The sequence below is a fragment of the Peromyscus californicus genome, unplaced genomic scaffold (assembly GCF_007827085.1).
Source record: "Peromyscus californicus insignis strain IS unplaced genomic scaffold, ASM782708v3 Scaffold_18__1_contigs__length_77618521, whole genome shotgun sequence".
Classification (NCBI taxonomy): Eukaryota; Metazoa; Chordata; class Mammalia; order Rodentia; family Cricetidae; genus Peromyscus; species Peromyscus californicus.
Window position 1 is genome coordinate 7,297,831 of NW_026294480.1, and position 16,349 is coordinate 7,314,179.

General features: G+C 40.3%; 1 protein-coding gene across 8 annotated transcripts in view; it reads right to left on the reverse strand.

Annotated features, from left to right (window-relative positions):
- The window catches only part of Sema5a (semaphorin 5A), a 469,252-nt gene that overhangs the window by 26,823 nt on the left and 426,080 nt on the right, over positions 1 to 16,349 (reverse strand). For all 8 annotated transcript variants that reach the window (XM_052743005.1, XM_052743006.1, XM_052742999.1 and 5 more), the window contains one exon: positions 1,866 to 2,091. In XM_052743005.1, the coding sequence (XP_052598965.1) occupies positions 1,866 to 2,091 (226 nt within the window). The remainder of the gene's footprint in view (positions 1 to 1,865; positions 2,092 to 16,349) is intronic.

Here is a 16,349-nt window from a genome sequence, read left to right on the forward strand (position 1 = left end):
GGCCCATACAGAATAATGGTGTAAGTAAATTCATGAAAAGGTCATCATCTCAAAAAGTGAAATGAAGAAAGACCAATTAAACATGAATTTAAGATGAACAATTAATAATATTTTAGGATATGTGTTTTCCACTTAGACTTCATAGGGCATAGTTGTATTTAAGACAATATATGGGAATTATATATATAATTAAGAAGTCATATAGGATATAATAGGAAAAAATTGAAATAATATCTGAAATTAATCTCTGAATTCTCATATTCTATCTCATAATCTTGATTAAAATGATAAGATTGCCCTTTATAGAATGTACATTTTCCAGCTGGGTTTCCTGTTCTCCTTTATTGGAATTTCCAAGTAAATCTTTTCTTTGAGTAACAGCAGGTTTTTATAAAAAGAGCAAAAGTGACTGTTCTCTGCTGCTCCTCTTCCAAGTGATGGCTTTAGTTCTAAGTTGTACATTTATTTTCATAAGACCCTTAATCAGAGTAGTCTGCGTCCCTTTTAAGAAACAATGGGCTGTGTGTTGTTGAACTGTAGGTATCTGCAATCTGAGATGTGTCAAGACCTGAAAACACAGAGGATGAAGAGGAGTGCTTTGGAAGTGCATGGTGCTCTATAAGAATTGTTGTTCATCAGGTATCCAGGCAGGCTATCCACACCCAGAGAAGGCATGGGGATCTGTGACCAGAGAGCAGTGCAGCCCATCCCTTAGAACTTGACTGGGATAAATGTGACCTATCTGACCCTCCCTGTGTCTGAACACCAATCTACGAACACCAACACTCACATTGGGAGAATCAAGGACAATCACGATCACAGAGTGCTGAGTAATGCTTATGAATGTTCTGTCACTGATGTAACTGCCCTTCTCATGAAGTCATGCTGTGGGCACTCCTCTATGAGTGTCTCTTTCCTTTTAAGAGCCAGAATGTATTTTGTGCAATCAGATAAAAGTATTTTTTTAAAAAAGGAAGAACAAAGCAAATAATGAAGCTTGGGGAAAAGGCTCAACCATTCCTGCAGGAAGTCTAGGGAGAGAACTGCCTGACAGACCGTGGGCAGTGTCCAGGCCAGGCAGAGGATGGGGCTGCATCTGCCTTGGCTCTCCAAAACATTCACAAAACTGTTGCTGAAGTTTTCTCCAGTCCTGCCTGGCCAATGGTCAGGACAAATCTCTCTCCCCTGCCAGTCCCACAGCCGCTCAGACCCAACAGAGTAAACACACAGAGACTTATATTGCTTACAAACTATATGGCCATGGCAGGCTTCTTGTTATCTAGTTATTCTATCTTAAATTAACCCATTTCTATTAATCTATACTTTGCCATGTGGCTCTTGGTTACAGGACATCCCACAGCACAAAACCACTAGGTTAAAGCACTATTAGCATAATTGGATCCAATGTGCTATTTAACAGAAAAATCACTTTAGGTATAAATAAAGAAATGTACTTCTACTGTCTTTGTCTACTTCAGGACTTTTTTTTTCTTCCGAGATAGGGTTTCTCAGTGTAACAGCTTTGGCTGTCCTGGAACTCACTCTGTAGACCAAGCTGGCCTTGAACTCTTAGAGATCTGCCTGCCTCTGCCCCCCCCCCCAAGTGCTGGGATTAAAGGCATGTGCTACCACTGCCTGGCTACTTTAAGGTTTTTAAAAGGGGGGAATCTAATTTTCAGCTACTATTTTTATGACAGCTACTCTTTTCATCATATTCTCTTATATTAAATAAACCCACACAAACTATTTTGGATCTACCATAGGCACAACAAAGTTTGAACAGAGACTCCCACTAGTTTTCCATTTCCTTAGAGACAAGGACAAAGGCTTTCCATTAAGTGGCCAGTCTCACAGAACTTCCTCACCATCTGTGGAGCAGCCGCTGGTCCCATCACTGGAACAGTATCGCATTTCAATCCTCTGCCTCCCCACTTCCAGCAAATTTGGATCTGGCAGGCGAGCTTTACATGTGTATCGGAACCGCTGCTCATAGTGACCACCATTGTCCGAGATGTTGACAGGTGTCCAGGGAGTCCACGGTGTGGTCTTCTTCAACTCTGGGCATGCATTGGTGTTACAAGGCTGGTACTCCTGGAGAAGAGAATACACAGTATGTCTTAACCCTGCAGCACATAGCCAGCTCAGGGAGACTCCTTTTATAACATGTCACAGGTCATCAAAACTTTGGGGCCTAAGACATTCAAAGCTCCTTCACAAAATCAAAACTATACTTATGCTGAACTGTCACTTAACAGACACTTAGTTTTCAAGTCACCTTCAAATGAAACTGGTGGTTTCTGCTGTATAGACAATGAAAATGAGAAAATAAACAAAATTGCATGCGAAAAACCATGGCAACTTCCTAAAATGGCATCTTCCTTTTTCTTAGTAAGTTACTCACAATGCTGTTTATCTTGGTGTTAGTTTAGCTCTTTTTTTAAAACCTTAGAACCAGAATATGCTCCCTATACTCCAGATGATTTAGTTTGAGATTAATGAATACTAGAAGCCTTGGGAGAAGATTCAAGTATTGGAGTGGAGGAGTATCCGCACAGCACAGGAAATGATGCACAGCCTGATTTCCTCCTCTGGTCCCCCCAATTAATCTATGACATTTCTCAGTTTCTCCTCCATCCTTTCATGACTACACATAACCATAGGTTGGAGCGTTTGGGAGATTCATAGAGAGTAGATTTGAAGATCTATAAAGAGAGACACACTGTCTGGGTGGGGTGTAAACAGGACATGGGTGATAAAAATGTGCCTGGCACATTTACTTATTACTTTGCCATAAATACTATGGATATTGAATGAGTAGTAAATAGTTGACCTTTGAGGCAGTTCTGTGTCCCAATTCCTCCAATCAACAGTAAAGGTTATTTCACTAGGAGAAAACTACCAACATAAGGTACCTACTTATGACCATACTGTAAAATTTTAAATTAATGTGAAATCAAACACAAAACAAGAGCTCAGCCACTCTCAGGACACAGCACCAGCGTTGCACTTATGAACTCCCATGGATGTGGCTGTGCGCACAAGACCTGCACAAGATCAAGACAGTCAAAATCCTAGCAGGGGTGACAGAGAGGCTAATGAAATCCTACCCCTGTCTGAGGTTGCTGGGGGAAGGAGTCAGTTTTATTCAGGGATGTGACCCATGAGAAGCTACTCATGTTCCTGTAGATGGTCTTATACCCACAGTTATGTACCAAACACTAAGTGGACACAACAGGCTCTCTAAAAGAGGAGCATACACAGTTTGGAGGGAAATGTGGTGGGGAGACGGGGGAGAACGTGAAAAGGAGGGAAGTTGGGGTAGATTAGACAAACACATTCATGTATGAAATTCTCAGAGAAAAACAACAGAAAAGGAAGCATAGCTATGCTGGGTGCTCTGCATTTCTGTGCTAGGCTTTCCTTTCTTTTTTTATTTCTTTTTGGGGAAGTCATCATTTTTCTTATGGTTTTTTTGCTGGAGTAAATCCTGTAGTGCATTCTTAAGTAAGGATGCCTTCAAGACAAACAACTCATGCTTCCTTACCCTCACGTAACATCCACAGGTGTTAATCTATATGAAAACAATCTACATGTATTAAGATATTGGAAGAGATTTTAGGTCGAGAATGAATATCCTTCAGAAAGGACCATTTCCTGTGCATTTATCTCCCAGTGACACAGTTGAGAAGTGCAACATTAGCTGATCAGCTACCTATGTATGGGTTATTTCGGAAAACTATTTTAACTTATAAATTGATTTTTTTTCTTGCTTTAGAAATTTTCTTGATGGTTTTGTTATGCGGTCTCTATCCCCCTCCCTTGCTGTGTTGGAATTTCTATCCTCTGGATATGATCTCTTAGGTTTAAATTTGACTATCTCATCTATTATCTCTGTTTTATTTATTTAATTATCTCCCCTTACATTTTAGGGGAATTCTGAGATCATTCTTTTTGGTATTGTTTCCATAAATAGTTTGGGCATACAGAGCCAACTTTTTTTATCAGCCTGGAAATTCTTGAAACACAATTTCTAAATGCCAACCAATAGGCAACTGGGAAGCAGACCCTCTAAGCTCCAAGCCTGACTTGGTGGCTGTGTTAACTCTTTTCTGTGCAGGTCCATCTCTATCGGTCTAGAGTCATTTATTTTTCCACTGAAAACCATGAAACTGGTTCTTGTTTTTCTGTGTTTCTGGGGCTAGGGCTTAGAAAACCAATCTCCTTAATATAGAATTAGTGAGTTTCTGGACATGGTCACCCATGTATGCCTGTGGCAGTAGCTTAAACTGAAAGGCACTCTTATCATTGTTCTAATTATTCTAAGTAGTCTTCTCATGCTTTTCTTCCTTTTCTACAGTGGGAAATACTCAGGAGTTATGCTTGTAACACGAGAGGAATTTAACACAGAATGTGTAAAATCACTATGGGTGTTTCTTGGACTTAATACCCACAGCCATTCCTACCTATCCACACCATCCTCACTCCAACCAAACTGCCAAGATGGATGACTTCACTTTTCTCTGTGGATAGCAAAATTTTGGATGCTGCCTCCTAAATGGAAAAACAGCCCCAGTAAATTCTATAAACCCACTTGGGCAAGGAGGTGGATGCAGCATGTACACTCTGTCTCTTTCACTTGGCATAGAAGTTATCAGACAGGAGAGGGAGAAGCCTCTATCTCAACCCTTCTGTGCCTATCCTGAGGGGTGCTGGATTAAAAGAACCATACAACACTATTGTCTGATGCCCCATGTCAGCTTGGCTGGGCAAGTGTTCAGTAATTCTTTGATAACATAGACTTAAAAAAGCATCCAAGAGGTTGACTTGTGAACTGTGCAGTTCTTAAGCACCAACAGCTTCAATATTGCTCGTAGAATAGCTATGTCTTTATACCCATGAGACTACTCGCAATAATCCCTAGCATCAGGTGACATCAAACGTTTGAAATCTGTGGCTGGTACTTGCATTGGAAAGTGGGTGCTAGTGTCTGGGTTGGCATGTGTCAGAAGGACAGACTGTCACACATCCGTAGCAGTGAGTTTAGCTCACTGCAGCAGATCAATTTGGGTTCATTATATCTAAGTCTCTAACTGCATCTGTCTCCATGTTCGTATCTTTTCAAAACTTTAGCATGCAGCTCAGAACTTGGCTCACCAGCCTCTGAGGATAGATCAAGCTTGCATTTTGTGTGAATTATCTAATTATGAAAGGCTAGGAAACAGTGAGACCAGTCTGTTTTATCTTAATTCCCCAAATTAGGCAGCAATTCAATTCAGTTGTGGAGCCTCAGATGGTTTAACTGAAACAGTTTACTGGTTTACTGCTGCAATGACTACCCAAATTTGAAGGCAATGTGAATGAGTAGCACACCATTAAACAATAAGGAAATATTGAGTGTTTAAAAAATAATTTAAGGAGTTAATTGCTACTATTTGCCACACACCAGTCTTACTATTCTGGTAGAAATTAACAGATAAGAATAGTTACTAAGGCAATTTTAAGAAATTCCTCCTGATGTGCTCCCCATGGATTCTCTAGCTCAGTCAGCAAAGATAAAACCATCCATTTAAAATTTTAATCCAGAAACCTGTGAGACACCCAGCTGCCCCCCTGCCCCGTTTTCTGCTAAGTCCTCTAAGTGTGGCCTTCTGAGTTCATTTCCTGCTCCCATCTTAACCATTTCTCTTCTCTTTCAGGAGAAAATTGGCCATCGCTCATCACTTCAGGCTCATGTTAGAGAAACAAGGCGTGCACTTCACTAATCCTTAATTCTCTATCTAAATTCTGCCTCCATTAATACATTGTAAGTTTTCAGTGAAAAAAAAGAACTTTAACATTTTTATCTCACATCACCAGTTTCAAGCACAGTTACACAAGTTGCTTGGTGAATGGGTAAATTATATTGAACATGGTTCGAATAAGCCTATTCAAGAGGAATTTGCATAAATTTGGGGAGCAAATTCAGATGGTTAAGTGGAGCCTCCTGTTTTGCTGTTTATTTTTCCTTTGAAAAATCTATAAGAGTTTACAGATTAAAAGTAAAGTAGAGAGATGGAGAGGATCCAAGAAGAATTTTCATGCCATATGCTCAGCACAATGTGGGAGAAACATCCTGAAAGTCATTTCATCAATAGCTGAATATACAAACCAATTTATGCTAATATGGAATCCTTGTGGTTTCTGTGTGCATTTATCAAGTTCTCATTCAGTAACTAAACTTGGCATGTAGAGACAGAAAGCTAGCCTCCATAAAAGAAACAACAAAGCAATTCAATTGTGTTACCAAAGTGCCCAAGCATGGGTGCTTATGCAGGCCAACAGACCTGAGACCACAAAGAAAAGATTAAAAGGAAGTTCTCTGGATTAGTTTAATGGTACCTAGGATGGCAGGCAAGCAGGGAAAGTAATTGATTCAGACTAACATGGTCACCGAGTGGCCTGCTCACCACCAAGATAGAGCAACAGAAATTAAGTCTTTTCTCAAAATAGCCCAAAGTAACATGAAACAACATTTTTTTTGAGATGCTAGACATCAGTCAGTAAGAGAATGTTTACTGCATGATGGTGAAAAATGGAAGGAACCCCAGGATGACTTCAACAGTTCTGAAGATGTTCCCAGACAGGGGTTTAGGGAATGCAAAGGAATATCAGATTCAGACGTGAAAAAAACTGGGGGAGATGTATATGGGATGTGGGGATGCCAAAATGGCTACAGTCAGAAAGGAGAGATATGCACAGGGAAACAAAACAAAACAACAATGAAAACAAAAAAAAAAAACAAAACAAAACTAACCAACCAGCCAACCAAAAAATGTTATATATAATCTTACTATGATAAAATTAAAACCTTCCTTTTTAATTAGACAAATAGGGAAGAATGCTGTGGAATAATCCTTCTGTACACTATGACTATGTTTTACTCTCATTGGTTAATAAAGAAGCTGATTGGACTACAGCAAGGCAGGATGAAGTTAGGCCGGACAATCAAATTGAGGAAGCTAGGAAGAAGATAGGCAGAGCCAAGAGATGCCAGCCAGCTACTGAGCAAGCAGGATGTGTAGAAAATAAGGTAACAAGCCATGGGCCACGTGGCAAAGCATACATTGAAATATGGGTTAATTTAAGTGTTAGAGTTAACTAGTAACAAGCCTGAGCTATCAGCTGAGCATTAATAAGTAATATTAAGCTGTGTGGATTATTTGGGAGCAGGCAGACAGGACAGGAAAACTCTGCCTGCAAAGAAAAACACCCCAGAGATACAGACAGCTCCTCCCTTCAAACATGCAAATGAATGAAAGTGAACAAACAGATGCTAAGAAAGTTCACAGAGACAAGGAAGATCTAAGAAATCACACAGGAGAAGGAATGTCCTATCCAAAAAGATCAAACACCTGGTAGGACACTGTGCCAGCTCCCACAAGAAGGGTAGTTGAGCTTTGAATCCCCAGGCTATTTAGCTACCAGAGAGAACTTCTCTTCTTCAGGGAGGAAAACTTACCAGAGATTAAATGTTGTCCTGTTCCAATGAATATTTGTAAAAGAAAGAACCCAAACCATCAAACTGGATTTACATAATTTAACCATATCCCAGCAAAGAACTCTGGTATATTTTTCTAATAGCAAGCATCACAGAAGTAGGTCAAACTTACAATGCCAAGCACCCATTCTAAAATTATGGTTTAAAACAAGTTCAAAATGCATAACCTATATGAAAATCAGTCATTTAAAACTGATGCAGAAACTGCAGTCAATAACACTGGCAGACTTCTAGCCTTGTTTCATATGCATCACATGCAAGGAGAAAGATTGAATTAAGCAGTGAGCTGAAGGATATGAGGAAGTATGACAGTGACATGCTAATTGCTTACAGTACTTGGAGATTGTTGCAAAGGACAGAGAGAACCCTAGATTACTTCATGAGAACAACTGTAATATGACATCAAAACCAGATGAAGAGTCTGGATAGAATGAAAATTCAAGTGTGCATCATCAAAGGTGTAGATGTGAAAGTTTTTAACTTTACTAAATCAAATACAAATGTGCATGTGTGTACATTCTGTGTGCGTTCATAGCAAGTCCTTGCACATGTTGGTATCACAGTATTTTTCATGTTTTTAGTATGTGGATGTTTCAAACTGAATAGACCCATTAAATTCTTGTAGATAAATGCTTCATAAGTGTAAAGCCTGCACTATCATTTCCACTGTCATCTGGGCAAGTACATTTGATGTTTCATGCCTGTCACAGTGACAATCTCTGTCCTTATACAAGTATTGCTGTTTTCCAGCACATAATCAGCCAGCACAGCAACTTCATGCCACAGCACCCATGTGTATGTGTATGCAAGAGTGAACATGTTCCTTATCCTTTAAGGTCACATAATCTGTAATCAATTTGTTGTCCACTGTGCATTTTCACGCTGGTTCAGGACCTGAACATGAAGGAGTCACCATCACCTTCCATAGGAACTGGAGCAGTTCACAAATCACTGAGTGGAGGTCGAAGAGCAAGCCCCCAGGTAAGTTCTTACTGCCTGTACAATCCTCCTGATGTCATTAGATGTTAAAAACCTCACCTCATCACCTGCCAGCTGAGGGCTCAGGCATGTTGGTCTCCTAATGCCTAGAAGCTTTTACACACCAAGTCTTGGGTTGAGACAGCTGCTCCAACCACCGAAGTGAATGCCTTTGCATGAGGTTCAGAACATGAAAGGACACCCAAACAGTCAACATTAACACCAAACCCAGTGCCCACTAGTAGCACACAGTGGTGATGTACGGAGCCTAAAGGCTGCCCCTGCATTGTTGCTGTACTGCTATTAGCCAGAGAAGCTCAATGGAAGACAAAGAAAATGTGCAAGTTGTATTGTGGCAAAAGTGAATGATTTTACATGGGAAACCACCCACACTTTCCATATCCCTCACAGTATCAACATTTGATTAGAGTCCCCCTGGGCAGCAGTATACCTTATGATGACTCATAGGCTTTATAATCTAAAAATAGCACATGAAGTGTTAGGTATCATGCTGGCATTTTTCAAACAAAGTGTAAATTAGCAACTTCAACCTCACCCCCCCCCCCCATCCGCCACACTCCCATTTGAATCTTCCCTTAGTCTCAATTTCACTTTCATTTCCTACAACTTACCCAGAGCCAACACTATACTAAACAGGGGAAATATAAGATATTTGCTTTCAAACCCAGAAAGAGAAAAGAATGCCCACCCTCATTTCTCTTATTCAGTGTAGTGGTTGAAGTCTTAGGTGGAGCAGCAAGGAAAGAAAAAGACAGAAAAGGAGAAACAAAAAGGCAGGGGGATGCTGATGGAATAATTTTCTATTTGGAATCTGATTGATTCCACCAGAAGACTCTTAGACATAATAAACATGTCAGTACATTTGTAAAACAACACACAGCCTGTAGACCCCACTAGGCCTCCTAGGCCTTTACTGCGTCGATTGTCTGTAAGGCAGTCTCTCAGGCCTGCTTGCTTCCACGGCACAGCCTGGGAGAGGTGAGTATCACGGCAATTCAAGAGAGAGATGAATTGAGCCTAACACCTCATAGGCCTCCACGGTAGGACATGGGAGTGATGGGCACTGCACTGGCCCCAAAGAGAGAGGGAGCAAGCCTAGCACCTCAGCATGTCCATAGATATGCATTCATCTTCTACCAGTAGCCAGCCTGGATTCTTTCAGGTGCAGAATAACAAACACAAACTCCTGTGTTTTCTTACCTGTGGTGGTATTGTGTCCCCCAATATATTGTGCACCCTAATAAACTTATCTGGGGTCAGAGGACAGAACAGCCACTAGATAGACATAGAGGCCAAAAAAGGGTGGCACACACACCTTTAATCCTATCACTTGAGTTCAAGGCCACACTGGAAACAGCCAGGCATGGTGACACACGCCTTTAATCCGAGGAAGTGATGATAGGAAGCAGAAAGGTACATAAGGCACAAGGACCAGGAACTAGAGGCTTTTAAGTGTTTAGGCTTTTAGCAGCAATTCAGCTGAGATCCATTCAGATGAGGACTCAGAGGCTTCCAGTTTGAGGAAACAGAATCGGCTGAGAAGTGAGGTGAAGTTAGCTGCGGCTTGTTCTGTTTCTCTGATCTTTCATATTTACCCCAGTAGCTGGCATTGCGTTTTTTTATTAATAAGACTGTTTAGAAATTCATGTTACACTTACCTAGAAAGGATGTAGGGTATGTGTGTGTGTGCATGTGTGCATATATCTGTGTGCAGGAGAACATATATGCATGCACATAACAGTAAGCTGATTTTCCTTCTCCCACGATGCTTTCGACATTCTTTTCTGTACTACTGATGTAGACAGATCAAGAGAATAAGAAAATCAATGGTGCTGCTGGAATCCTTCGTTATTGCTAAGGCTGTGATTTGTAGGTGCTTTTGCCTCTACAAACTTACATCTCAAATGAGAAAATCTATCTATCTACTTTATCCTCTCACTAAAATTGGCTTTAAATTCTTAGTCTCCAGGAGTGAAAGTCAAAGACGCAGACATCTTTTTTTTCTTTTTCTTTTTTTCTCTTTTTTTTCTGGCAAATGTCTTGCAATGAGATGAGAAAGTCCCTTTGGTAAAAGTGAACACCTACCCTTGAGGGAAGTAATTGGTGACCTTGAGCTCAGATGCTCTCCCTTTCTTTGGATGCTTACATTCTTTCTGGGGAAATGTTCAGTATGCTACACCTACTTGAGAGCCTGCACAAATTTTAATCATCCTGATGTGGAATTTTGAGGGCTTTTGAATGATATGAGATAAGGTAACACTGTGTTAACGAGACGAGGCTTTGACAGGACTCTCTTGGATTTTGTTTTTAAAAGAATACATGGAAACCATCACCCCAGATAATTTTAAGGAAATAAACAAACCCAGACCAAAGCCTGTACAGTTTCTTACCAGAAAATAATGTTGGGTGTGAGCACTTTCACATACCTATAGCCTTCTTCATTTCTTCACTTGTAAACAGCTGTGTGTTTGGATGCAATGGGCTGGGCAATCTGACATGAAACCATAGAAACAGCTGCTCTGTAACAGTTCACCTGTCATTGGCTCCTTGACAACTTGGTTATTGAGCCACAGCTCTGGTCATAAGAGCGCTTTCTTGGCGAGCAGTCACACACTGTGAGAGACGGGTTCTAAGAAGCCTTCAAGGTTCCTCCCCAGTGGGCCCCACAATCTGCATGACCCTCTTCCCTAGAATGTTGGTGAGATCTGTGATGATGATAATGATGATGATGATGATGGGTAGTAGTGTGGTGATATTCTGTTCCCCAAAATATTGTGCACCCTAATAAACTTATCTGGGGTCAGAGAACAGAACAGCCACTAGATATAGAGGCCAGAAAAGGGTGACACTCACACCTTTAATCCTATCACTTGAGTTCAAGGCCACACTGGAAACAGCCAGGTGTGGTAACAAGGGCCTTTAATCCCAGGAAGTGATGGCAGAAAGCAGAAAGAAAGGTATTTAAGGCATGAGGACCAGGAACTAGAGCTGGTGAAGCTTTCAGGCTTTCGAGAAGCAGTTCAGCTGAGATCCATTTGGATAAGAACACAGAGACTTCCAGTCTGAGGAAACAGGATCAGCTGAGGAATTGGCAAGGTGAGGTGGCTGTGGCTTGTTCTGCTTCTCTGATCTTCCAGCATTCACCCCAATACCTGGCTCTGGGTTTGATTTTATTAATAAGACCTTTTAGGATTCATGCTACATAGTAGCTTCCTTTATTAGGTTACAAAATTTATAGTCTCCAACAAGTAGACGAGAGGGAGATCTTTCTGCTCTCTGAAGAACCAAGTTTCCATTCCCAAAGCTTTTACTAATTTGTGTGTCTATGCAAAACTAACCAGTGCCATAGAAACACTAAAAAGATTTTTTTGACTTTGTTAGCATTTATTAATTGTAAAAAACATTTGGCTTCATTATGGACATTTCATACTATACTCTTATCAACTTAAATTCTCTATTATTATATCCTGTCTCCTTTCCCAGCTGTTTCCCTTCCTCTAACTCCACACCCCCATTCTATACATAAAGACAACTTTTGTAAAGAAAGACTAAGAAACTCTGCCTTAAACAAAGATATGTGGGATTCTTAAAATGAGAAATAACAGAGATGGCATGGAAGCTATTTGTTCTCAGAGATGCCCATTGGGGTCAAATCAGGACCATGACTACAGCACCTCAGCTAAGAGCCACCACTCATGATGCTACATTAAGGTAAACAAGTTCTCCAAGGGACCAGCGATGCTGTTGTAGGGCTAGTTCCACAGCTGATTTCATTGGCTCAAACAAAAATCAGGAGTATAGCCCTATAGACTGAGACTGACAGAAGTTAGTGTTTTCTGCTAAATGTATCTAGAATTTCATAACTGAGATTGGAGCCATTTCTTCATAAAATTCTTAGCTTACTAACTCCACATTCTGACGAGGAAAGCCATCTAAAATATTTTCTCCTCCTTTATGACTTCCCAGTGAGTGCTGGATGTGTAGGGAAGTGGCACTTCATAGTTTTTCCTACCAATGGGTTTTCTCTTCTGAGTAAGTTTATTCAAGTTTGCTAAAGAAGGAAGGTTGGTCAGTCTTTACTATGAAATTTTGTTCCCTCCTAAGTTTATCTGTGACTAGCAGGAAAGCCTAGCAGCTTCCGTCCAGTGCTCTACTCCACAAAAAACCTCGTACCTCAGCTGTCTCCTTTGTAAAAAAGGAGTGAAACATCATAAAAAGAACAATAATGAGTTTCTCCCAAATAGCAGACTGCCCAGTATATACAGTACCTTTGTTCTGCACAGCTGCCCAGAAGCAGACACATCACACAGAATATAGAACTATTGGGTGTTCTCCGGACATGGTTAGTGGAGATGCAACTATCTCAAAAAAAACTGCAGGTTGTCACAATAACACAAGATTATCCCACAAGGGTTACATATAGCAGAATGTATTTATCTAGCTGTGAAAGCAAGTTTAAATTTAACTTGCACCCACGTTCCTATGAGAATCATTTCACTCTATCTGTGATGGGATCATGTGGTAGAAATTGATTGTCTTCTAAATTGACTCTCATCTGGGTTTACATAAAGCTGTCTTCTTACAGGCTCATAATTTAGATAAAGATTTCATGTGCTAAGAGATAGCAGTAGGAATATTTATTTAATCTAAAAGCTTCACATCATAAATGATGCATCTTGAGTCTCCACAGCTAAGGTCAAGTCCTTGCTGCATTTCATTTCATTATTGGGAAACATTTAGAACTTTTTTTGGTGTTTTATGCTAGATTAAATTATTTGGAAAATTAAGAACATACTTTTTAATTTGACATATTTCTCTATTAAAAAAATCCCATGTAATTACATTTCTTTTTTGTTCTTTTGGAAATTTTACTATGGGAAATATGTTCTTTTAAAATAAGAATATTTAAATAACTTTATTGTTATAAATGACATTGATGACCGAGAATCCTATTGCTTTGGCAATCTTCCATGCCAGGACTTACAGATAATGATCCAAATATATAAACTTACATTTTTCAAACTAAAAGCTCAAGTAATATTGCCCAAATGATACTTTCTTTAACAACACTTAAGAAAATAAAAGCTCATGCTTTTCAGGAATTGATCCATCATATACCTCTTTTTCATCATTTTTGGGAAATCTCTTATGTGACAAATGCTGAGCTGCAGACTCAAAGGGTCTTAAATATTAACAATAAAAAGAAATATATGCAGGTGAGCCACCCCAAGAACGTGAGCATGGGAGAGCTGGCCTCACCCCTCATCTGCCACATGGTGGTGCTGGATAGGGAGAGATGCCTCCCTTCCCCCAACAACCCCTCGCCACCTGTGACAGGTGGGAGAGCTGGCCCTGAGGTCTTAAGAGTAGGAGAGCTGTTCCTGGTCCTCACCAGCTGCAGCAATCGGGAGGATGGCCCCTGTACCTTGCCTGGGCAACACAGTCGAGATGTCCCTGATGGTGTAGGTGTGGGAGAGCCAACCTTGAGGATGTGAAAGGAGAACTGGTCTCACCCCTTGCTCATGGCTGCAAGAGGTGAACTAGCCAGGACAACGCCAGAGAGCTCACCCTTGTGGTGAGGACAAGGGAGATCTGGAGGGATTACCAATCCTGCAACTACCCAGGCCCAGAACCAGGGATATGAATTGGCCCACCCCAACATTCCCCCCATCTGTGATCTGCTGGAGTACATAAAGGGGCTGGTCCTGCAGACCCAAAGCTGCAGAATTTCCATGACAAAGGACAACAAGATATCCAAGAAGAGTCCCAGTGAGGACCCAGCATCAATAGTGTAGCAGAAACCAGAGGTCTTGAACCAGACCAATGACTCTTAGCAACGGACATTTGCAAGTAAAGATGTATGGATAAAAAGGTTTACTGCATGACTCACTGTGTCACACTACAGCTTCCATGATGAGATTGATTTTCCCTTTTTTCTTTTCTTCTTTATTTTCTCTAAAATTTTATTTTATTTTATATTGGGGGGAGGTTGCAAAGACAGAGGGCAGATACAAAGGGATTGGAAAATGAATGGGATCAAGATGTATGATGTGAAAGACACAAAGAATAAATTTTTTAAAAGTTAATATATATTACATTTCATTGTTGTTATATATAATGTGTATATATATATATATATATATATATATATATATATATATATATATATATTTTCCAGGAACATGTGTGAGAGTGTGGTGAGCTGCAGAGGTGTATGCTAAGGAATCAATATGGAAGAAGCATTTGATATTGTAGTAACGAAAACTCCAGAGAATCCCATGCAGTACTTCTCTCAGGATTTTATATCGAGAAGTCAGACCTGTTTTCATGTTATGGTGATACATTCTTCCTCAATCTCAACAGCCCAGATGGGATGCAGTCAATATTTTATTTGCCTTGAGCATCCAGTTTTGGCTGAGTAACCTTGTCATGATTGATGCTAACAAAAAAAACTAATGGAAAAACCTCATATAATCTTTGGCATCTTGAGAAACTTTTAAGTCTTCATCTCGGAAAACAGGTTCCTCTAATGAAAGTAGTAAGCCACCAAAATAGTTGAGAATAATTATTAATTTCATTTCATGAGGGTAAAATCATTAGAGATCTGATTTCTATAAAAATTCAGGCTTGATAAATGTCCGTGCAGGGATCCAAATGGAAACACTGAAGTGTGAGGGTGGCCCAACCTGACACAGACAGTCACGGTTAATTCTAAAACCACTGTCCTGAGTGGGGCTCCCTCTCCACATCATCATGCTCTTGGCTTTCCTCTGTGAGATGAGAGCAGGTTATGATCTGCCAGCAGGAGATGATTTTTTTTTGATACCAAGTAGTCTGCCTCCAGGAAGTGACAACATCATAACAGAGCAACTTGAGCGTTTTTGATGGCACTGTTTCTAGGATGTGCAATTCCTTCTTTCCACCGTAAGTCTTTGTGGCTACATTGGGGTTGAGCTTATTCATTCCAGCCATTCTTTGATAGACACAGGTTCCATGCTGCAGCCTGAATATATTTTAAAATTTACACTTGTCACAGCATATGACATTTAGTCTTTGTTCTTGTCATTAACCCTCAAACAATGAAGTGTAAGTGTTTACAGAGCATTTACAAGGGACTAGATATTGTAATTCACCTAGGGACTTTAAAGCATATAGGAAGATATGCATAGGTTATATGCAAACACTATGCCATTTCATTTCAGAGATGCAGACATCTTCGGATTTTGGTATCCAAGGGGGGGTTGTACCCTCGAACCAATCCCCTTCAGTTATAGAGGGAACACTGTATTGCTGATACTATTGATACATTAGATTGTTATTTATTTTTGCTGTTGCATATTCTTTGCATCTGTTTTGACTTTACTTTTATTTGTCTTAATTTCTTGGGCAGCATTTCTACCACTTTTTGTGGTCTCATACGCATGGTCTTCTCTCTATGCCCATCTGTGTGATACTTCAGTGTGTTAGTTACTTCTCAACTGCTGTGACAAAATACTATGACCAAAAGTATCTTAGAGGTGAAATGAGTTAATGCAAGCTTGAAGTTCCAAAGGAGATAAAGTCCTTCATGGCAGGAAAGGCATGGCAGCGGGAGTGTGAGTCTGGTGGGTATTGAGGGAGCAGAGAGAATCCTATGTAGATTCATCTCTACACAGGAAGCAGAGAGACAGAGAAGAGGGAGTGGAGCAGGGCTACAAAACCTTAGAGCTAGACCTTGGTAATGCTTTCTCCAGCAAGACTTTGTCTCTGAGAGGTTCTATGACCTCCCCAAATAGCATCACCAACTGGGATCAAAGGTTCAAATATAAGAGCC